Consider the following 25,475-nt stretch of genomic DNA (forward strand, 5'->3'; position numbering starts at 1 on the left):
TCTAAAAGTTTTGTCTCTTGTAGTATCTGGAACTGCGCTTCAGCAAAGGTGTGAGACTAGCTGCCTGCATCACATTCATCCTTCAAATGGTAAGTGGGAACATCAGGGGCTAAACACTTTTTTATTGATTCTCATGACCATACACTGAGTTTCCTTGGTTTCAAGACTTCCAAGTTCCTACGAAGGAGTCATTGCTCCTACAAAGGAGTAATTGCAGACTGCTTTCTATACAGTCAGAGATTATGTAACTAAATTTCATGAATTTAGTTGGTTGGACCAAAAAACAAAAATAGGTTTATAAACAAATGAACTGTCAGGTTCATTTCATGTACAGCAGACAAACTTCCCTCCATATTCAGGCCAGTAAACTCATCTGATTGTGTCTATCTAAGGCCGGCTGGAGCTAAATTTTTGCCAATCTACAGCGGTTTCGTGATGGAGGCGATTAACTGTTCGTTTTTGAGCTTTTAAGAGTTTGTAATCACATCTCCAAATATTTTGCACCTACAACACAGCAGAGTAAGACATGGTGAATCTTTTCATATCAAATAACTGTAATGTGAATTTTGTTGCAAGTCAACCATTAACCAAGATTCATCAGACACATATAGTTCTGCACTGGTTCTCTACAGCCAGAGCCAATAAACTTGCGTTATCTCGCCCAATCCTGAGAAAGCTGGCTGAAAAGTTAGCAGAAGGACTTGGACTTTTAGACTGGGAGCTTAACCAAAATTCATCAGACATGTACAATAGTGGACCCTTGCTGTTTGACATTAATTCATTCTGGTGTTGGCATTGCAAGACAAAAATGTCGTATAGATGGGTACAAGAGCCTATAATAATTATCTAATGCAGTAAAATGTAGAGCTCTACCTTCGAGACAGACACATTGGCTAACTGCGGTGTGAGAGAGACTCTACAGCAACACCTTCAGTACAATAGACTTTTATGAACCTTCGTAATAGAAACTTTGAACTTAATTTCAATAAGTTTAGTTGCCTAAACACGCGCTTGCAGCAAGGTTATAATCTGTCACTGATCTTAGCTTTAATTTTGTCATCCTCTTAATTTTCCATTACCTGTTTCGGGCTTAGTGCTTTTTGCCTCGCTTTCACTTTAACTTTTAGCCGACCTTATTAAAACTAATTCGATAAGAAAGACCGAGCAATGCTGTTCAAATTTGAATTTTGGAGAGACATTTTGATGTTGTATCCTGGAGGAAATGCTGTAATGAGGGTCCGGAAAACTTCATGCTCCACATCGAAAGGCGAAAAAACTGTAAGACAGGGACGCCGTAACTCGGGATCCACGGTATATGTGTATATATTTCTCAAAGTCCGTGTGTCCGTGTGTTCGTCGGAAATCCGGCTATAAATCTTAAAATTTTGGAATAAATATTGCGAACTGTTGAGGACTCGATCTCGGACCAAGCCATTCACCAGTCTGATGCCTTGACCACAAGACTATGGAAGTCAAATTGCTAGCCTGAGAATATAAGTCATTATATCAGAGCAAAAACTAACTGCTTTGCGTGTGGCGCGGGTCATAGCATAACGTCACGAGAAGCTGTTCGCTCACATTATTAAACTTGCTAATAGCAAAACTCTCACTACTTCTCGTTGTTTAAGACAAAAAACTTTTCTCATGATATGTAGTTTGAAATTTAGAATGGCAAATGTTGTTATATGTTAAATACAAATCAATTTTCTGTCCAAATACTCTTCTATTACACGGGCAACGCCGGGTGGCACAGCTAGTGTGTATATATGCCTGTAATAATGGTTTAGCACTTGCTCACTTGATACATGTGTTTCAAATCACCAGCTGCTTCACTATACACGTACATAATTCAGCTTGATGTAGACTACATATTAAATGCAACACAATATACAATAGGATTATACACTGTACAGTGTATGTATGCACCTATGTACACAAGGCATTTCACACTTGATTATAGTGTCAGCATATAGAACATTTGTTATTGGGCCATTCTGTCTAGTTGATACCTAGAGGTCTGGTCCAAATAGTCGCCCAATTACCCAGACCGCGCTGCATTTAAAAATTTACCAATTTTCCATGTCAGTGACTTTTTTTTTGAAAATTAGCTATATTTAAAAGTATGTTATTATTCAATTATCCTACTTAGTTTTGGTTTCTAAAGTATAACTGTATAATCCTTTACAATTTAATTTTTATTATAGCGAGCTGAAATAAAGGGTCAATTTAAAAATTTCAATATATGATCTTCAATACAAACTAGTACAAACATCAGTACAAACTATATACCACTTGTGGCTGTTGATAAGTACTAATACTTGTTATAGTAAGGGCTGTCACTGCTATAACTCCTGTGTCTGAGTATGACATTCTCACAACACACCTTCATGACTGACACTGCCTTAACCATTCCAGCGCTAGGGTTAATTTGTTCATTGTAGACTTCAATGTAGTTTCAGTGTAGTCTCTATATCTAATCAACTAAGCATGCATTTACTACTCATCAATGTCATCATGCTTGGATAATTTATTCTTGCTAACAATGTATTGATTGGTGCGTATTCATTATCTACATTATTACTACCGTATAGGCTACATGTAACTCCATCTCTATTACTATCATACAGTCAAGCGCTATACAAATACAGACCTTGACATTGCCATAAAGATAGAGAACCGCAATCCCTTAAACTTTGTTTGAGTTTTTGCTAAAAATTGTAAGTACATTCTGGAGGACCAAACCATAGAAAACCAGGATATAGAATGTTTGTTATGTAACAATAGCTAACTAAATTTGTGTGTTGTGGCGTTACAATACCAACTGCTGCCATACTACGGTGATGGCAGTTCAACGGCATCTGCAAAAAGTATCATGTCCTCCTAGCACCCCAAGCTATCCGTTTATCATAACCAACAGCTATAAAAATAAGGCAACTTACTGATAAACATGAGCACAACTGACACACTGCAGGTCTTCTCAGCATATGGGAGGCTGAGTTCACCGCCCCTACCAGTGCGTTCTGTGGTGTTACTGACATTACCATCACATTTTAGTGGTTTCAGCAGTTACAGATATTTTAAGGTTCGGTGCCCCGGCAAAATTGAACTTTTTGACCTTTGCGGCAGCGTTTAGGATAGAAATTAGTAGACGAACAGAAAAATAATGAACCAATGATCAGTCTTATCGGGCTGATCGTCTGCATTAATGCGGTTTGTACCAAAGGATAAAATTAGGGATTAATTTTTGCAGAAAATGGAGAGTTTGTGATGTCAAGGCTGTTCTACGCAGACTATGAGATAACGATTAAATGTGACCAGTGGCTAGCATGGTCATCGGCTAATCTATGAATCATCATTACTATCTATATCAGATTGATATGAGCTAGACACCTCTAGTTCAGCACTTCTAGTTCAGACTAGACACTTCTAGTTCAGACTAGACACTTCTAGTTCAGACTAGACACCTCTAGTTCAGACTAGACACCTCTAGTTCAGACTAGACACCTCTAGTTCAGACTAGACACCTCTCGTTCAGCACTTCTAGTTCAGACTAGACACCTCTAGTTCAGACTAGACACCTCTAGTTCCGACTAGACACCTCTCGTTCAGCACTTCTAGTTCAGACTAGACACCTCTAGTTCAGACTAGACACCTCTAGTTCAGACTAGACACCTCTAGTTCCGACTAGACACCTCTAGTTCAGCACTTCTAGTTCAGCACTTCTAGTTCAGACTAGACACCTCTAGTTCAGACTTGACACCTCTAGTTCAGACTCGTTTGAAGATGAACTTATGCAATATTCTGGTAGATTTTATTAGAGATTAGACCCTATCGGTGTTTTCTATCATTTACAATTGTTTTTAATGTTTGAGGTGATCTGACTGTCAGGATGTTTAGAGATTAAGATTGATAAAACTTATCTCAGTTAAAACGTGAGATCAAGCAAAAATGTGATTATGACGTCTGTAGTCATAAAGAGACTGACAGAATAGAGGCGTGTAATGCTGCAACGTGAACGCTAGCTAAACTGAGCTTGAACGATAGTAACGTCACTTCACATGTATTTTTCTTTTGAGCGTTTTAACCACGATCAAGTTTTGTTGATTTTAATTTTAAAATAGTCTGGCCGTCAGATCACTTCAAACATCGCAATCAATATCGAATGATAAAAAAATACTGATATTTTCTGATAAAATCTACTAAAATTTTGTTTAAGTTCATTTTTAAGGAGAAATATAGTACAATTAAATTTACATATATGTACATATAGTAAATATATATAATTTAAATAATATTTATTTAAATTATATTATTTTATACATATAATTTAAATAAATATTATTTAAATTATATTTATAAAAAAATATAACTTATATTTTTTAATATAGTTGATTAGAAGCTCTTAACAACTTCAGCTGCTATCTTTTTATATTTTACGGACGATAGAAGTTTAGCAGTTGCAGAATTAACTTCATCAGTAGCAAATTAAGTAACTTTTGAGTGGCTTTAGGCAATAATTAAAAAAAAAGGTTTTCAAAAATAAAAACTAAAAGCAAAAAAACTGTTTAAACCAAGTGGTCAATTGTAGCTTCGTATTTCTATATTTTATATTTTCCCACGCTAGCTGTCAAGGTTCATGCATCCTAGAAAAACATCTTTAGATGGTAAAGAAGCGTTTTGTTTAAAAAAAAAACAAAGTACTGACTTGAGTCATTACTAAACTTTACAAGACTCTTCCTCCACACGAAAACTTCCTGAAACACATCAAAAGTTTTAGTTCAAGCCAACTACTTGACATACTAAACATTTTAAAATGCAAATGTGTTTGCCTTCTTGAGAAATTTTATGCAGAAAAAACTAGTGAATATATGAAAAGATTAACTAGATGTAAGCGAAGAGGGCACCTCGCTAAGGCACAGTTTTCACCTGTAGCTCAAGTTAATCCTTATTGGAGATTCTTTAACATTTGCCATCCTGGCCTGGTCTCTGAATAGAGATGTGAATTTATGGTAGAGGCTGAATGGGCACCCCTATTGTAAAAGGTGAAAGATCAAAGGTTTAAGCTAAGTACATGAGAAGTCAAAGTTGAGTCCAAGGCAAAACAGTTAAGTTGTGGCTTTGTAAAACACCACCAATTTGTTTCAAGAAGGCAGCTTGACTCATACCATACTACTTTAACCAAAAAACAGTTTCAGGAAAGCAAACTAAGGATTTTTTTTAAATTAAAAAATAACACGAAAAGTAGCTTGTGTTACACCAAAAAACAGTTTTTTCACCTAATGACTTACATATGTAATAATAAATATAAGTTATCGCTGCCAGGAGTGAGCCGTATTACTTGTAAGAGAGGGCTGAAGCATTGTAATGACTGCCCCTGATGTTAAAACAAGCTCAACTATTAAAACGTATGCTTAGGCTTCAAGCGAACGACAATTGATATGCTGTTATCGTATAACCATAAGAGATGACATGGCAGGTACTGCAGGACATAGAAAATATAATGCCTTTTGCAATATTATTTTATATGCAAATTAACTACATGTAAAAATGTTTCGAAATGTTGCTATAAGCATGCATTTTTGTTTGAACTTGTCTAATTTTCCATTGATCGTTAGGTCTGCAGCAAATGGTTCCCCTAGCCACTGCTTAACCCTTTGGCAAAATTAATTCGCTCATGAATGGAGAAACTAAACATGCATTTACCCTCAAAGGCATTGAATTTGACAGCTCAGTATTTGGCATCCTTCATGACAAGCACTGCTGTTACGCCTGGTTCAAATTTATCTTGTAATGCAAGGTCACCGGTTTCACAGATGCTCTCCTGTAACAGTAGTGCTTCTCAGGTGCATAAATAAGATAATGACAGCTGACAGTGAGCTTTTATCGATGACTCGTACAGTTAAGGAGGGAGTGGCTGTGAAGGAAGAGGGCAGATCATTATAGTCCGTATGACCTACCCTTCCATTGCTGTTGAAGTTGACAATATCAATGTTTATTGTAAATTATATTTTACAAACAAGCTGCCCGACAAAAATAAAGAAGCTTTATATATCAGATGCAGAGGAAATGCTGTGCATATTAATCTCTGAAGTTTTTGCTAGAAACCAGGCTGGAAACTTTCAAACACATTCTAACATCACACTTTCACCTAAAATCTTATGTACTTGTTGCAGAATGCTACAGGTACGCTCTCCATCCCCTCACGCTCCCTCTCCATCCAACGCTCACTCTATGATATGCATTCAAAGATCATTATTATCTACTATTGATTATGTATCTACCCTGCTGTCAGCACTAACCTGCTCAAATCAGAGAGCTGAGTGTCTTTATATTTGTTTGAATAGCATAGCTTTGTATTTTTAGGTTTTCTACATGGCGATTGTGCTCTACGCGCCTGCCCTTGCCCTCAACCAAGGTAGGCATCAACACTGTCTCACATTTTATTGGTATGATTATCACGTCTTACGATGACTGAATCAAGAGAGTTGTGGTTTGTTAGGAGCTTTTAGCTAGTGAATGTACTCTATATTATTTCGCCATATCAAGTTTTCTGCAAAAAAAATCTCTACATAACATGTTAATTTCGAGATGCGCTTCATATGTTAAAATAATTGTATTTTGGATCAAATGTTTCCATAGGAATACACTGTAAGCTATTCAATTGGTTCTACAATAGAGGAACCTATGGTAGCTCTACAATAAATGCTGCGATAAGAAGAATACTTTAGAGTACTATATAAAACTGCTTACAATGCTGAAACTTTAATTTATATCCATAAGTTAGATTAATAAAGTAATAATAATAAGGTATTTATTGTAAGATTACATAAGATACGTGTGAGGGAAGGAGTAGGCTTGGTAATGCGTAGGTTCAAAGGTGAAAGTCATGAAATACTCGATGTTGACTTCTTCCAACCCAAACTAGGTAACATTTAAACCGAAAATGAGTATACCATAAATCCTCTATATGAACGTCCGGTGCTCTATTTTTCAACCCTTTTTATAGTGGCAGTCAAATAAAGGCGGCATTCTAATAGAGGCTGGTGTTGTATTTGTCAAATAACTTGTCAGAATTTTTAGAAGAACAATTTAACTCTTTTACTGGCGAAGCGAATGTCGCCTATATTTTGCAGTTTCCTTCAGGCGGAGCGACATTAACCATTTCGGATGCAATAAATTTGTTAACTTACTTTCAAATTTTTGTAGATCTCTAAATAAATATACATTTGGAATTTGAGAAATATCCCTACCACTTGATATCTAATAATTGCTTGCAATTAACCTTTGATGATATTATAGCCTGTACCTTGCTGTGCAATCTGTTTGAGCTTTCAATTTTTTTAATTAATGCATTCTAAACTTGAAAACATATTTTTATTGTATAACTGTATTTAACAATGTTGCCTAAAATTTCATTGCACTCGTTGAGATGTTTGCTACAGTTTGCAGCTAAAACCGGCTTTTAATGTGCAATAAAAAAGAAGTTATGAGCGTCGATCCATTGTAAGCCGGGTTAAGATAACCGTAAGGATGCTATTAAATAACATGAAATGAATCTGCAAATTTATAAGTTATATAAAAAAATCTATTAAATGTTATATAAATATACATTCAAGAACAAATGACATAAACGAACCATACTTATATTACATGCAGAAACAAAAATTAACATTTTTGAAACAAAAAGATTTGCATCGTTTGCTCAGCCAGTTGCGTTCTGATTGTTGCTTTTGATGGAACGAACATCTTCTGGCTGCCCAATACCTTCCACAATGTCTACTGACCTCAACTCTTTTTCTGCACTGCTGAACTAGTCGATATTAAAATTCAAACGATTTTTTAGAAAAGAAAAACTTACACGTTGCATTTTGCACAAATGCAACGCGTTTGTGCAAATAAGTTTGGCTCGCTTAGCATAACTTTTAACCTAAAAATAGTTGATCATATACTAACATAAATGTAAACCGTTTTTAATATACATGTATGTCAAAGTATCAATACTGCGTTAATCAAACAAGAAATTACGGTTAGCCTGATACAGTGACTAATATTTTTATGGTGTTGCTTTCAAAGGAAACAAACACAAAAAGCTTTGGAGTTGGAAAACTGAGAATTAATTGTTATTGATGTAACTGAGCTAGTATCAGTACTATTTTGTGGACACTTTTCTACTGATCACTTTCTATTATGGGCTCGTAAAGATCAAAGAATGTCAAAGTGGCGGTCAAATGGAGGTGGCGTTCAATTAAAGGGTGGCCCTCTATTTTTCTACCCTTCTCCTTTTAGTGGCGTTCAGATAGAGGTAGCTTTCAAATAGATATTTCACGGTATATTTCATTTTAATATTCGTTTTACGTTTTGGCTTAAATTTTTGTTAATTCATTTTCACTAATGAAACTGAAATTTTTCGAAACACTGAGCATATGTTAGAGATTATTGTGTTGAGTTAAATATATATCCTCGAATGCGACATGTTGAAAAAATCACATGTTGAGGTGATTATAAGCGAGGGAGGGGGGAGGGTTTGACTGTGATTCACAAATGCTGGGCATATCACTTCACTTATACTGGCGTATTAGTTCTTTGTATCCAAACTTCTTAGGAAAGACTGTTCAATGGTTTTTAAGAATAATTTAGTACGGGCTAATGTATAGTTTATTTACCGTTCCTTAATAAACTATACATTAGCTTTAAAACAATATAATAACAAATATTAATTAATTTTGGATTAATATGTTACTTTTGGTGTAGGGTGAATTATTTCACCAAAGATTGCATTTTGTGTATTGGAAAACTCATATGTGGATGTTTGACTGTAAATCCTCGCTAATTGCGCCTAATTTCTCTTGGCCTTTGAATTCAATATTTGTCAGTAGCTGCAGTTCTATAGTTACGAGAAATAAGAAACAAAGTCGATATAATGTAGATCAGCAATTGGCTTTACTAATAATAGCAAGCTACTAGCTTAAGTCTCTCCGACTAACAACTAGGCTTTGCTAGGATAACTTATCCTAGGTCAAGGGTAAAGTTTAATTGCTAGGAAGATGAGAAAACTGGATATGACCATAACTTTCAAATAATGCAACACAGTGAACCAAATACTATATATTATATTTTCCAAATTCCATTATTATATTATGTTTATTGTACTACTGCACCTCCTCTCCTCAACATTGCTCTCAGCATATAAACTAGGTTTTTATCTGATGAGTCTGCCAACTAATTGGTTGACATTAATTCATGGTTTTTCACTTATCATTGTCAGCGCTGCTGCTCTTTAACCACAATAAGTGAAAGATGAAAGTATATGCGGATCAGCTCAACCAATAATTGAACAAATCTTAAAAAACATGTGAACAACATCTTTACACAGAATTTCTGATTGCAGTACCTACAGTGTTGACTCTTTGACTCTGATAATCAGACTGTATGCCTAGGTTAACAAACTTTCTTAGCAAGGTTTGTAATTTGCATATCTATGTTCAGGAAAGCAACCAATTTTTTCCTTTTCTCTGCAAATATCTAATTGCTTCATCTTCTTATCTGTTTACTACAATTTAGTAGTAGGTTGACATCCTGTCCACCTTTCTGTCACAAATGGTGTACACACAACTATAATTATAAGGGTCAAGATATCAAGCCAACCAGCGTTACAGGCACGTTCAATGTTTCTTTATGAAGTTATGGTAACAGCATTTTGTAATTTTCTAAAATATCTTTATAGTTACTGGATTAAATGTGTGGATTTCCGTTCTCTCTGTTGGATTGGTCTGCACGTTCTACACAACTCTTGTGAGTAGTGCTTATCGAACTAACCCTTCCTAATCCCTTCCTAATCCCTTGCATTATCTTGCATCTTATCCAGCCAATCAGGCTTGTATTTATTTGTGAGAAATGTTTATTATCTGTGACTGTGGGGGCTGTCAGATTCCACAGTTCGTACCTCGGGTCTCGTCACCAAAGAAACTGCATTGATCCATGTTCATGATATGACTTTTACATCGTGTAGGTGTGTGTCTATCCGAATCGTCGTCGCATAGATATTATTTTGGGCTAGTCAATTTTTTAAGCTTAATCTGATTGCAAGGTTACCTATTCAATCCAGAAGTATTTTATAATTACAAATTGGTGGCTATTCGAGTCTATATTGCACTTTTTTATTTTATGAAAAATCAAATAGTTTAAAAAAATGTGCAATACAATACAATAGTAAAAAATGTGGCAAAGCTTAAGTAAGTTTGCAGATAAACTAAAACTGCATACAATGAAATTAACAACATAAAATACCTGGCAAAAGGGAGAAAAAATCTGATGATATTTAGTTTGATATTATGTAAAAATTAATGCTAGTAGCTACAGTGGTAATAATAACTTCACATTGCTCTGGTTTTTCTACAGCTGATGTTCAAACCACAACAGTTATTGCATATTTTTTATGAGACTTTTCAAATGTTTATTAATAAGTTTTTTTATTTCTGTCAACAATGCACTATTCGAATGGTATTGTTGGAAATTTCTTTCAGATGTTTTTAGGTACATTAAGGAAATCCAAATATGCACTCTAAATCATAACTTTGTTTAATGTTATTTAATACAACTATTACATAACATTAAATAGGTTATAGAATATTTGCTATCTGCATAGCCAGATAGGTGTGGCTGCTGAGAGTGAATGGGAAAAAAATACTTTTCTGAGCTCTCCTAGAGCGATTTGCTATCTGGTTCACCCGCAAGCAATCACGTTCTACCGGGCTAATCTATGTTACAAAAAAGTGCTGCTCTTTAGCTTCTAAGGCAGGTTTTCCAATGGCCGCGTACCAATCTCACTTATTATCACGATCAAAGGAAATAGCAGAAGATAACGATGCTAGGCATTATATCCACGCCCTATGCCAAACGGGCAGACATTTAATGTCTCTTGGTATTCGTACGTCCGACCTTAGCTTTTGACTGGTGGTTATAGAATACTCTTCTTGTGCAGTGTGCTTGCAGAAATTCTTTCTTGACACAAATTGGAAATCTAAAAAGCTGGCCATAAAAATCGGCTACTTTGGTAAGTCACCTTGTTAAAACAGATTAATGCTACTTTGCTTTTATGAATAAGTATTCTGAACGTATGATTATTGGATAATCTAGTTGAAACAATCGGCCATTTGAAAATAATCATATAGCATTGCAGCTGTTTCCACTCGTAAATGCTAATATAACCTTGTATTTGGTCGATATTGCACAAAAATATTATTAAGGCCGCAATCTGTAATGTTATTTGCTAATGCTACAATAATTTGCTCTTTCAGTTAACCCTTAAGAGTAGATAAAACTCATAGGGCATATTTCGGTATCGGCTTTGATAAACAGTAAAGCCTGGTTCACATTATATCGCCGTAGGTCCGCATTTTCCTTTCAGCGTTCATCGTCGATTATGTTAACCGTAAACCGATGGCATCAACGAAGCAACTCGTACACGTTTGAAAAGTTCGCAGCTGTCAAGCTTTTCCGATATTTCGCCTTTCAAATGTAAACCATTTTGACAATGATAATTTGAGGTCGTCGATAGAGCGATTTATTTATATCTGTTTATTCCTTTTGCATATTAGGCTAAAGGCTAATATGTAAAAGGACGTGTTATCGGTACACATGCATGGCACCGCGGCTGCGAGACTAGTATTTGATTTTAGTCACTAGCAAACAAAGAGGTTTCTTCGCAAAAATTTAAAAAGAAAAATGAGAACACTATGTCACTGATACGAACACGGATGGGTTTGTGATAATGTGAACATCGTTATCATCGGCAATCATCAAAGTATTAGATGATAGATTAGAGATACGACGATGTAGTGTGAAACGGCCTTAAGCCACCTCAGCTGATCGTTTTACTGTGACTTACAAATATGCTGCTAGCGAAATCAGCAACGTCAGCAAGAATTCTTAATTCTCCTTTAATATCTCACAGATGGCCACTCAAACTCAACTACTCTGTTTAGAGAGGAGTTCGGCAGTGTTTGTAATACATATTTGTAAGTTGATAGGAGAGTTTTCGCGTGACGTAGTTTTGCAGACTCTGTATATCTGCTATTTGCTTAGGCGTAATTTTTTGTAATTTTAGGGAGGAATGAAGGCAGTAATGTACACAGATTTAATACAGATAGTCATCATGTTCAGCGGTATGACAGCAATTTTGATTAAAGGCTCTTTAGATGTTGGTGGCTTTCAAGAGGTTTGGAAACGAGCTGGAGAAGGAGACAGGCTTGAGCTCTTCAAGTACGTTTTACTCACGCGCGCTGAGCAGTCGTGAGCAATACTCTCTGACGTTTTACATGTTTGTTCCTAAAACTTGGTATTTTATGTCTGTTTTGTACATTCTATGGTTAGCTAAGTTGTCAAACTTTGCCGCTAACTAGGCAAGTTTTTGAGGACTCTGGTGGGTGTTCTCATTCGGGAATGTTTTGAGTGCCATGAAAAGAACAGGAGAAACAAATTGCTATGACTTTACGAAAAGCTCGGACCTCCCATCTGGATAGTACTGAAAAAACTTTACCTAAATGCATGTAAAGGGTGTTTATCGAATGATGCTCGTCGGTGCTCGACATGACCTTGGCAAAGAATGCTCTCAAAGGGGCAATGAAATAATTTTATTCTCTTGTAGCTCTAAAAATACACTGTCTGGTAGTTCAACTGTATTTCTGTACTATCAAAAATCTGTATACTGTATTATATAAAAATATTAATATAATACTGTATTATCAAAAAGCTATCAGTAGATGAGCAACTAACCCTTAGGTAAAGTTACACCAGCTAAACGAGTTTTATGTTTTGCTGACAATTCAAAAACTGTGGCCTTCAGTGTGTGACTGGCTGTGAGGTGGACACGACAGCATGGTGACTGGCTGTGAGATGAACACCACAGCGTGTGACTGGCTGTGAGGTGGACACGACAGCATGGTGACTGGCTGTGAGATAAACACCACAGCGTGTGACTGGCTGTGAGATGAACACGACAGCATGTTATGATTAGCTGCTGATAAAGCGGCTAGGAGTCTATCTATTCAGTGACATCACCATTATTGTGGTGATGCTGCTTCCAATTAATCTATCCCTTCTGAAAAGTTGTCTGGTGCAAATAAGTTACGGCATCGTACATCAGCTATATAGAAATGATAAACATCTCATGGCATTACAGCGTTATAGCAGTAATGTATGCGTCTGGTTGAACACACAATAGCATATGCTTGGCAACGTGTTTGTTTTGCATTGTGATTATTACAGAGCGTTGTGAGTCTCGATTCCATGTAGTCAGTCGCTGTATTCTCATGGAAATGTCACATCGTTACTATGCTGATGACTTCATGCCGCTGTCCGCAGTAGCCAGCTGTATCTATAACCTCTTCTCTCGACTTATTTTGTGTAGTTGTTATCTATAAACAGCGTGTAACTGCATCATCTTGTTTTGTAAATCTGAATTAGTGATAATATTTAGTTGTTTCCAGATAAACTATTTGGTAATACGGCTCATGACAGTGTTATCCATCAACTCAGCACAAAAGGGCAGAATGATAGGTGCTGAGGGGTGCTTGCTGATGATGAGGGCCATTCTGAGATAATCTTAAATATTCTGCAAATGTCTTTTAGCTTTGATCCAGACCCGCGTGTCCGGCATACCTTTTGGTCACTGTTTGTGGGAGCGACTTTCACCTGGCTAGCCATATATGGAGTGAACCAAGCTCAAGTGCAAAGGGCGCTCAGCACACCCAGCCTCAAGCACGCTCAAATGTAAGTAATTAGGCTAAGGCCAAAGCACACGTAGGCGAAATGAGAGACGCCGCCGCGATGCGCTAGTACTAGCCTCAGCTTACAGCCAATGCTTGCAAAAAATACTGGACGTGTCAGACACTCTCGCAATCTTTTGTCCTTGACATTTATCGAGAGCAGTGTTTATTAAGTTGTAAACAAGTCTTTGCAATATAAAATATAAATATTTTTGAATTTTTTCTTTAAGAATTTTATTTAAAAAACCATATTATTTGGAATGGCGTTATATTATTTCAGAGTGACCAAGTTTCTACTATAGTCAGACTATATTTGTACTTTCTTTTGTATTCTTGGTTTTGTTCTAAAGCAAGATCTCCAATAATCTCTAGCAACCTATGACAGCAGCAGACAAAAATATCAAGTACTCCAAGTACACTTGGATTCACTGGTGTTAACCGCCCGCAAATTGAGTAGATATTGCACCATTGCGCTTTAGCCCAAAGGCTAGAATTAAAATAGCTGATGGATTATTCATACCTTTTAGTGCCAGATTTTTATTTTCCAACAGCCTCTTTACCAGCTGGAGTTAGAGCTTCAAGTATAATAAAACAGCATGGCAAGTGTTGATACTAATTTAGAATGTTCTAGAATGTGAGAATAATAGACCTATCAAAAGACACTTATATGTGACAATGTACACAACTGTATTGAAGTTTTACAAAAACAACTAAAAATATTTTGAAAACAAGCATGATGTTGGCGAATGGAATGAAATCACTCGCAATCCCAATATCATCAGAAGAATTGTACCAAGTTTGTTGCATGATACAGCATAAAGGGCAAAGCACTAAACACCTTCTGCCTCATTGGATGCTTGTTACAGAAATAGGTGAACATCCTTTAGTAGCTTATGAGGTTCTGAAAGTAGGTCAGCTGTACCAGAGTCTATTTTTACATTGACATTGCCGTGTGTTTTAAGAACGGTTCATACTGGATCTAGTTGAGACTTAGCTCAAATTATGTTGTCTTTTAAGACATCAGGAAGTTCTGCAGTGTTTGTAACACTAATGAACGCTATTCTTAGCTCTGATGCCACACTGTCTGTAACAATACAGTCAGTGACATATCACCTAAATCAAGGTCAGCATATTGACTTGTTATAACTTTTGATTAGCAAACTGATCTCGCATTTGCATTGCATTCATGGCAGATACATCCTTTGTTATGGAACCGACCGCAACGTGAACAGCAATTTTCGATGTACCCAGCTATGAAACGTAATGAGAGACGTTTTTAAGTTTATTTAGGACTCCTCCACAAATACTAATCTGTCGTCTTTAAACTGCAAAAACCGTTGAGTTTTAATTGACTTAATTTCAGAAAAAAATCAACTGCTAAAATATCAGCAACTCGTCTCAGATATACTTCAAGTTGTAATGTACTAAATAGAGAGAACATCATTTGAAGAGATGCTGTCTGACACAATCATAGTTTACAAGACTAGAGGATCAAGTAAGATATTTTTATTCGCATTCAAAAGCAGGCGTATGTCCAGTGAATCAATCTTCATACTTAATTCCTGTCCCGACTGCTATCACATGGCGTCGGGACTGCTGCCACATAGCGTCAGGACTGCTGTCACATAGCGTCAGGACTGCTGTCACATGGTGCCAAGGCTGCTGCCACATAGCATCAGGACTGCTGTCACATGATGCCGGGACTGCTGTCACATGGCGTCAGGACTGCTATCACATAGCAGCAGGACTACTGACACATAGCGTCAGGACTGCTGTCACATGGCGTCAGAACTGCTATCACATAGCGTCAGAACTGCTGTCACATAGCGTCAGGACTGCTGTCACATGGCGTCAGGACTGCTGTCACATGGCATCAGGACTGCTATCACATAGCGTCAGGACTGCTATCATATGACGTTCATGTAAACAAAACCTTTGCTGCCCACTTGACCTCTACAGGGTGCAGCAATCATTTATTTAACCTTATTAGTTGCCATAGTATCTAATCAATGTTTAGAAATCAGACTGGCATTTGATTCCTTGCTGCTTAGTGACCGGCAGCAAGGAATGTATGTCTGCTTTTGTGTCACTGACTCTGCTTCCAGATATTGACTGACTTCGATCACAAGTTTATTAAACGCAATGAGTGCAGTTACTGGGCTGAATTAACATAGTAAACTGGAATGCTGCTCGCTGCACGGAATGCAACCACTGAGTGTTTTGTAACACGCTGTGACGCTGCTCTGACGCTCTGTTTTGTGTGTGGTATTTCCATTGTTAGCTTTTATTGTACACGTTTATTCATTGAAACACAAAAGGCTGCTGGCTAGTACAGGGGAGATAATTTTTGAGAGTGTTTTTCCATTCCTACACATACTCCAGAATAGTATACTTACTAAAATGTCTATCGTGAATTACGGAACTACAGTATTCCATAAGCGAGAATAGTTTGGAATTATTCCTAACATGGCCAGTTCAGTAATATATGATTGATGATCAATGATCAATCATCGATACGGTATGTACTCTATCGACAACCTGTAAATAAATCCAACGAAACAATTTAGCATACATTTTACGTGTTTGATATACGCAAAAAAGTCAGACATAGTAACCTAAAAACATTAAAATATCATCAAGATCTCGTGCTAAGGCTTTTAATGATGCTAACAGACCTGCCTTAAGCCTGGTTCCCATATCGATTGCTAGACCCCGGCGGTAACTTGCGCAGCAAAATGGTTGCAACGCTAGGCTCGGCGGCTTTAAGCTGCATAAGCTTTAAGCATGAGCATATAAAGCTGCATAAAATGTTCGCTCGCCATGCCGTTTCGATAATGGTAACCTTCACCTGTAGGGCCTACAGTGCATTTCGGGAAGGTTTTACCTGCGGTTTTTCACGAAATTTGAACAGCGCTGAGCTCTTGCGTTGACCGCCGACGACTTCCAGCGGTACCCGGCGTGCAGGTTCACATTTCACCGCAATAGCCTGCGGTACTGTCGCAGGTTCTTTGTGGCGTATGTGAGAACCAGGCTTTAAATAGCGCACTCGGTAGAAGACAATGATGAACAATAATAACAACAAAGTTTTCATGTTTGATTAAGAGAAACAATCAGATGCTGTGAGACTATAAATCTCTCCCAATTTTTTTCTACACAGATTTATTGTTGTTATTATTATTGCTGATTATAATTGCTATTATTATTCTAACTCCAAACAAGAAAACTCTGCTAGTAAAAAGGTAAATGCGTTATTATTGGCTAGGTAAGATGACTCGGTGAATTTGAATATACTAGCGAATGTCGGACCTACAGGGATTATTAATAGAATCTCTAGCTTCACTTTCTATACATGTTTACAGTTAGGCAGCCACAGAATCTCATGATATACAGGTCAAGGTCAAAATTAACCCACGAAAGCAGTTTAATGGGAGTCTCGTGTGTCATATGAACTCTACCATATTTAAAAAGTAGACTGTCAGTTTAGAATACAAATATGGTTAAATCCATAAGGCATTATAAAGTAGGACTTAACTAGATTGACAGTTTGTAGCTATATTAATAGAGTGGCCACTGCCCAGGCCCTTACAATAGCCTAACAACAGTGACACGAGCGCGAGTTGATGAATATAGCTATAACTATAACGTAGTTAGACATTGATGAATGTGAGATTTGACGCATGAGCCAGCCTAGTTAGCGGATTTGGCTAGGCAGCAGCTGATACAAAACTATAATATATATAAATGGGTATATAAATAATATAACTATCATCATGCCTAGGTGATAGTAACAAATTATAATATGATTTGAATAACATGGATAAGAGTGAACATCCTATAATAGGTTATCAGGGCAAAAAGAAAGGGCAGCAAACCAATTACTGTAGTGAGTCCACTTTTCACAAACACTGTTGGCACATAATGTATGATGTGAATGAGAGTGGTCTAACAAACCTCTTCCCCACTTGACCAATGTGAGCTTAGAGCTTTGTGGGTAGAATTAGGTGGTATTAGACAATGTTATCAAATTTTAACGTTTAGGTGTTTGTTGAGGCTCACAGCTCACTTCTCAAACAATAAGAGATTAGTCTGGACCAGGTTTAGGAGGCACACGACCAGTCCTGTAGATAAATATATACATGTGATAATTATACATACAGTTGTGTTATGTGCAGCGCAAACATAGCTAGTAAATCTACCTAGATAATCCATGATCCACATTTATACTTCACCTGTAATATTATATTTAAAATATGATTGCTATAATTATATTATATATTATTAATATTATTATTTATGTTATGTTATTAATTATATTGATATAAAATTGCAGCTAGTAGAAGAAAGACCTGACAGTGACTATATATAACTAGTTGAGCTAAACAGTATGTACTGTTTCTACTTGAACCAGTATTTAGGAACTATTGGTTGTGTTAGCCATTTAAAGAGTAATCCATAGACATAAAGCTACTCTTGTAAAAAGGTCTGCTGTTGTAGATTGGTACATTTTGGCTTGTTTTTCATCACAATCGACTAGCTTCGCTACCTTTGTGCAGTTTTTCATGGTATCCATAAATCTTGGCTAAACTGTTGAGTATGTCCAGGAGCAAAGGCAGCCATCATCATACGCTAGTAGGCTCCAAGGCTTGTTCATTTCATAACATTGCTAGAAAAGTTGGTAGCTCATTCTAAAGGCTGTTGCAAAGCCTCTGTTACCCGAAAAGGTTGTTCCTCACACCCATCACGCACATGAATAAATTATGCTAATCTTTTCTACTATATTGTGAGAGAAACAATTAAAATAATTTTGGCTTTTCATGTTGCAATAACCTTCGTACACCAGTAATATCTCGTTGCTGAAAAGGGGTGGAATGTAGTTAGCTCCTAACGGGTATGTCTTTATTCTCTAAGTAAGGAATTATTGGGAAACTTCTAGATTTGCTTCAAACGCAAAATTTTCATATATTTTGCTGCAAGTAACATGACGTCTGTGAAGCCATGACCACTCGAGATGGTGTCCAGAACAATTCACTTGCCAGTGAGGTCTAAACCTAGCTATGTTATACATATCAGTCATAGCAAAAACTACTATAATTTTTTTATTTGTGAAGATTGTGTGATTGAAATCTGAACACAGTTCATATACCCTCTTTATAGATAGCCCCATGCATATTGAGTCAGAGTAGATCCTACTCATATCACTCATAATTCATTGGTTTGTAAATCTACCAGAAACAATAATACTGTCATTGTAAGAATTATTTTTGTCTTTGATAAAAATAAAAAGAATCATGGAAAATTATCTAGTACATACAACCTCATTGATCAATATACACCCAGTATAATAAAACATCATGGCAAGTGTTGATACTAATTTAGAACGTTCTAGAATGTTGTCAATACTATCTACAACGTAGGTTGTAGATAGTATTGACAACAAGTGTTGTTCTATACAGCAGTGCAGAGTGAAAAACCTTTGCCTGCTGTAGCCAACAATGCGCCGCTGTGATGCCTCTTTTGGGACATGCGTCTCAGAAGCTACCCCTTTAGTTCCACCACCTAACTAACGCCTCTTTTGGGACATGCGTCTCAGCAGCTACCCCTTTAGTTCCACCACCTAACTAACGCCTCTTTTGGGACATGCGTCTCAGCGGCTACCCCTTTAGTTCCACCACCTAACTAGACATGAATGTGTAGTAACATGAAACATTTTTGCATATTTTCTTTATCACGTTCATCAATATGGCAACCAGCCATACGTATACAACCTCTCACGTTCAGTCATACCAGTGTATGACCTCAAACACATCCTTTGGCAAGCTAATACCTTCATCCAACCTGCTGCCATGGTTCCTACAGTATTACCATTTACTTGAATGGAATAAGACCAGATGGTTTACAGATGAAATAATAACATAGACATCCCTATCATATTAGTGATTGATTGATGACTTGTGGTAAGACAGCCTGCTACGGAGTGTTCAACTGATACTGCCAGCTATCATGTAATGAGAGCTCTAGTATTTGATCTTGGCTTACTCTTGAGATGTTGACCAACAAGCTTTGTAGAATATCTTTGAGTGGTCATTGCTCGCAATGGCAGGCAACTTATCAGACCTCTGATAGGAATTTTGTCATAAAATCACGAAAGAGTTATTTCTTAACACAACAGTGATATGATCGTGATTGACTACCCATTCTGCCTAAATCTGAAACCTTTTATTCCTGTATGTAAAAGGATTCATTTAATTTACATCTTTGATGAGCTTGTAAGATCTCCTTCTACATAGTAAATGGTAAATGGGTTGGCGCACTTCAGAGCAAATATAAAATTTATAGAGCTGATTCAGACAAACTGTGAACAACCTGCTGGTTTAAACTTTCGGTAAAGAACCAACCTTACAACTTCTATATTTGTGAGCTAAAAGTGAAGACGTTTTTCGAATTTTTATAACTTTTTCCTAAACATTTATATAGCATATACATTTGTATATTTCTTGTATATTGTATTCATAATATATATAAAACATAAAAAGATCAAAATATTAGGCTACCTCAAAATTTTCATTATGGTTGTTTAAAATAGATTTGCAAACAAGCAGAAAACTGATAATTAAATTAACTTGCTTGCATACCAGGACTATCTCAGGTCAAACTGTATCACTATGATTCCGTGACACGCATGAAGCGCATCATGCGGGTTTGGAGTTGTGCGCAAGTTACATTGCCGTGCGAATTAAGTGTTTCTATGGACGTTCGCATAATCCGGATTGACTCCAGGGCATTGTTAAAAAAAGGTAAGAAATTGTACGCTATAATTTAATAATTACCAACGCAGTTAACAACGCACGTGTTAGCGATGCAAACACCTGAAACGCAGTCAAGAAAGGACGACAGAATTATTGAAAATGTTTAAAATGGAATAGCTGGCGTGGTATTTTAATGTGTATCATTCGCAAGTGCTGTTTCCATTATTCACAAGCGAGATGGATTCGACAAAGTTTTGCAAATCGCAAAACTCGTTTAGCTTGCGGATTTACGCCGTTTTCATGATGCGGTTAATTTGCAAATTGGCTAAAATTTGCGAATCATGCGCAGCATGGAAACATGGTGCACAAGAGCTTGTAAGCCAAGTAGGCAAAAGGCATCTCCTTGTTGTCTGGTTTTAGCTCTGAATTGTTGTTGTGCCATATAATAATAAGACAGCATCCATCCACAGTTACATGTGCAACATGTGCACTCAATAGGAACATTATTCATCACCCGGACATAAGTACTGTCAAGCATGCATGCCTCTTCCAAGCCGATGTAAAATGGCTACCCACTTTGTGGAGACATTAAGTGGCTTTTTTAGGAATATTGTAATAATCAAAAGGTAGCTCGAAATGGCAATTTTTTATATAATTTTAACTTGTTGTCAATATAGTTCAGATATAAAGGCTAAGGTAACCCACAGAAAACACAGAGGACAAAAGTATCGTATTAGAAATCGTTCTCACTTGTCGAGAAAAATAATTATGGTTGTGAACAGCTATTTAATACATTCTGCACTGTCAATGAGCAATTTACTCAGCACTGCATTGACAACTTGAATTTGCAATAAATTTCTCATCTATTGCTGCATCCGATCGATCGTGCCCTAGGGGCTTAAACCATGTTTGTTCAATTATTCTAGTATTTCCTCATATGTAAGATAAAGTTTATAGGCTCACATTTCTAACCACTTTTTATATCACTAATGATATATATGTACAATTACCTGGTTTGTATTGTAATGAATAGTGTTGGTCTACAAACCATTTCATCTCCACTATCAACTCTTGCACTCAGCTAACTCCTTGCAGTCTCTTTTTCTTGTTATGTAATTCTCTTCAATTTATTTGCACTTACACCATTAGAACTTTAACTCACTAAAATATCACACAAAAAATCGTGAAATTGTATCCTTGTCAGATGTTGCCTAGATGTGAACCATAAACGATAAGACTAAAAGATTTTAACATCTGTCTCTAGCTACTCTTTAGCATAGTAAAAGAGTCAAATATTTGCCAAGTTGGTGCTAAAATATTAAAATGTAAGTCAGGGAAAACTGCAATTATTTTAGGCTTGAAGTTTTAAAGGTCACCTACCGTATAATCTGGAGTATGTCCAAAAATTGACACCAAATTTCAAGCTTAAAAGTCTGTCCTCAACTTATATGGTGGTCATGTTTTTCATAGCACCAATTCTAGTAAATTCAACTTTGAAAAACCATCACAAATCAAAGTTACATGATATGATCTATCAAGATTTCTTTATAAAATATTAAAATACTAGTAATGCTACTCGACATGAAATGGATCAAACACAAAGTCCCATTCTTCACCATTCATCTTGTCATCGCTATGATTCTCTTCTGGAATAATTTATTCTGGCTTATATTCAGCTCAAATTTAAGCTTTTTGTAGTATCCGCTTACAGGCCCACACTTTGGGAATCCATTTGACTAGATCCACTATCATCCATTCATCTTTTTTCTTGTACATGAATCATGATTCCTGAGAGAAATCTGTCTTGCGGCATAGCTTTTCAGTTAAAAACGTACATACATGTATTACCAAAAGTGGCCGTTTAGTTCTATTGGTGAGGTGGGCCAATACGATGGAGAAATATTGTTTTTTGTGCCTTATGGTCTTCTCTAAAACCGTCGTCTTTCATTTTTTGTTAATTGTTATATGTGTTGCTGATGGCACAAAAACATGGGTGGTTTTGCTGATGGCATTTTTCTATGCCATTTTTTCTGCTACGCATCGCCTGTCTCTGATACCAACTGAACTATTAGCGATCAAACGATTGAGCCAGAGAACCGGGTCGGCTTATACAGCAGGTAAATGTTAAAACTAGGATTTTTAAACCCAACTTTAGACCTCGACTTATACACCAAGTCGACATATATGGCAAAATTTACGGTACAAAGAGATATGCCTAGTTGAGCACACTCTTTGATTGATCGATAGCATCCTCACTACAGGTACATTACAGATTCAATAAAATATATAACAAAACCATAGCAAGATTGAACAGAGACATTTTTATAATCGTAATTTAGTGAGTCAAAGTTAAACTGGACTACTTAATAATAGCACAGCTGAAGGCAAGACAATTTTTTGTTTAGAGTGAATTAACACTACCGTGTCTGCCGCAATAAATTGTTAGTAGCACAACTCCTAAATTCATTTCCAATTATCAAGTGATCAGCTATAAATAGTCAATGCTTCAAGTAGTTTACACAACATCATTTATGTTTACCAGCTTATCACTCAACCAGTCCATAATGTCACGTTTAAGCTTTGCTCCTACCTTGTTAGAAAAATTATTATTTTATGTCTATGCCTTTACGTCTATGCCTTTACGTCTATGCCTTTACGTCTATGCCTTTACGTCTATGCCTTCACGTCTATGCCTTTACGTCTATGCTTTTACGTCTATGCCTTTACCTCTATGCCTTTATTGTAACTATAATAGACTCGCATAAGTTTTCCCTGCTCTTAGTTTTCTAAAAAAATGATGTTTTTCAATCTAGTTGTTTGGAAAATCTGATAAAACTTGCTATTATTCTAGCTACCTAACATTACCAATTAAATTATATTCTTTATTCTTTCCATCAAACACTTGAGATACAATGAACCCAAGTATTTGAAGGGAAAGAACTCTCCAATGTCAACATGTTTATTCAGTAAAAAGTGAGGCAGACCCAATTTATGGTTTAAAACAACTTTTGACCCTTTCGCTGCCAAAGACGCATTTATGCGTTTTCTGGGGTCGAGTGCCACAGACGCATAATTGCGACTTTCCCAGATATTGCGTAGTAACTTCATTTTATTATTCATTGACAGCATAACCCACGGTTTTTAGGTCTTTCAAGATATTGACAACGTTGTCCAAAAATATCTTTATAGAAATAGCCTAAAATAACGAAGCAATTTTAAACTTTTGTTTTAGAACTACTAACTTAAAAACAACCAATTTTTGTGTGAGTTCATTAACTACCGCGTGCGAGTCAGAAAACAGGTAATTACTTATGTTGATTACGTTATAGCCAATTCAGATTTAGATTTTCGTGATTATACCAATAATTAAAGTAGCAGCAGTGACTCTGATAGTGGTAAGAGTAATAGTTTTGTAAGAGTAAGGAACATTGTGGAGGATTGTCTTAGCTTCGTAGCGATCGTTTCACATAGCTTTATCATTGCACAAAGTATAGATACATTGAATTTTTTGCATAGCAGTGTTAGTTAAAATGTTGGCAAAATAAAATATGTTACAAAAATTTTCTAGATAGAGTTTGAAATTGAAAAAATGTTGTATATATATTATGAAGCAATATCGGCTATGTTCGGTAAAATGGCTGGCACTAGGCCGATAGCTAATTTCGTACATGGTTGGCAGCAAAAGGGTTAACAATGTACATCTACTGCAACCTCTTCTCAAGTATGGCTTGTATAATTAGAAATTGTCCTCTCACTAACATAAAATTTAAATTCTTTGATTTATGTTGTTTATTATGTATCTAAATCTGTCAGGTTTATTTCTTTGAACTTGCAAGTTTTTTTTAACTATAGCATGTTTTCACTCAATTAAATTAAATAGCAGTATGAGCTTTTTCAGCCATTTGTAGTCATCTGCTGTGCTTGGATTGCTCTTTCAAAATATGAACAACTAAAACACATAGCAGAGCCTCAACTTTCATTTTTAAAAAACCTTTAAGTCAGAATGAGCAAGTTTAGAAACAAAAAGTATTGATGTAAGCATCACAAGTTAATGAGAATAAACTATGAATTATAAATACTCAATTTACTAACAACTAAATACTCTTTGTATTTCATTGATAGTATAATTTACTCTACATTAAGTGCATTGAGTGCTCTTTCTTTATTATTTTCATTAAACTAATGTTTTAGCAAAAATATACAGACAGACAACTCCTAAATTTTGGCTAAAACTCTCCATGCAATTTTTTAGCTTACTAAAAGATTGGCAAGTAGAACGATCTGGTGAGTATCATATAATGAAAAATATTTGATTGACATTTGGAGTTGTTCACTTTCAAAACGGAAAGGACAAATCCTAACATTAGACAAAATTGACAAGAGATAATTGTCAAGCTTTGCTGTATGTATAGAGATAAACAACGCTGCGCTTGCTCAACAAATGGTAAATTTCCTTTTTGTTTAAGCGAAGTACAATTTAAGCAAAATGATCAAAAAAGTTTCAGAATGTTTTTTAAATTTGCCACGGAGTAGCTTAGAATGTTACATAGGACTAAATGTTGGAAGTGTTTATCATAGCATGGGGTACTCAATATACATTCATTTAGTCTTATGAGTACCCATAACTTTGGAGTTATCTTTCTCATGCCTCTTTAAACAATATTTGACCAACACAGTAGTCTCCATCGAAGACCAAGGATTGAATCCAATAAAACATTATAGCAGACACCAAGCGAGCTTGTTATAAGGCAAGGGTTCTGGTATCATACAAACACTACAATATTTTTAAAGTTATCTGGCCATAGATTTTACTAACGTGTTGCTATGTAAGCACTTATCAACTGTCAATGAACCTGACTCTGTTAATGTAAACCATCAAAGTAACTCAATCATGACAAAAGTTTTCAAAATTCTCCTAAAATTGTGAAATTTTGTGACATGAATTTGAAAACCTCACTTATAC

The 25,475-nt window shown here is 36.1% G+C and overlaps 1 protein-coding gene across 1 annotated transcript in view; it reads left to right on the forward strand.

The window, feature by feature from the left end:
* Positions 1–25,475, forward strand: part of LOC137392836 (sodium-coupled monocarboxylate transporter 2-like) — a 47,110-nt gene that overhangs the window by 6,735 nt on the left and 14,900 nt on the right. Inside the window, exons 4-8 of the mRNA XM_068079169.1 lie at positions 24–89; positions 6,364–6,415; positions 9,725–9,792; positions 12,107–12,261; positions 13,630–13,770. Of these exons, the coding sequence (XP_067935270.1) occupies positions 24–89; positions 6,364–6,415; positions 9,725–9,792; positions 12,107–12,261; positions 13,630–13,770 (482 nt within the window). The remainder of the gene's footprint in view (positions 1–23; positions 90–6,363; positions 6,416–9,724; positions 9,793–12,106; positions 12,262–13,629; positions 13,771–25,475) is intronic.

This window comes from Watersipora subatra, chromosome 4 (genome assembly GCF_963576615.1).
Source record: "Watersipora subatra chromosome 4, tzWatSuba1.1, whole genome shotgun sequence".
Classification (NCBI taxonomy): domain Eukaryota; kingdom Metazoa; phylum Bryozoa; class Gymnolaemata; order Cheilostomatida; family Watersiporidae; genus Watersipora; species Watersipora subatra.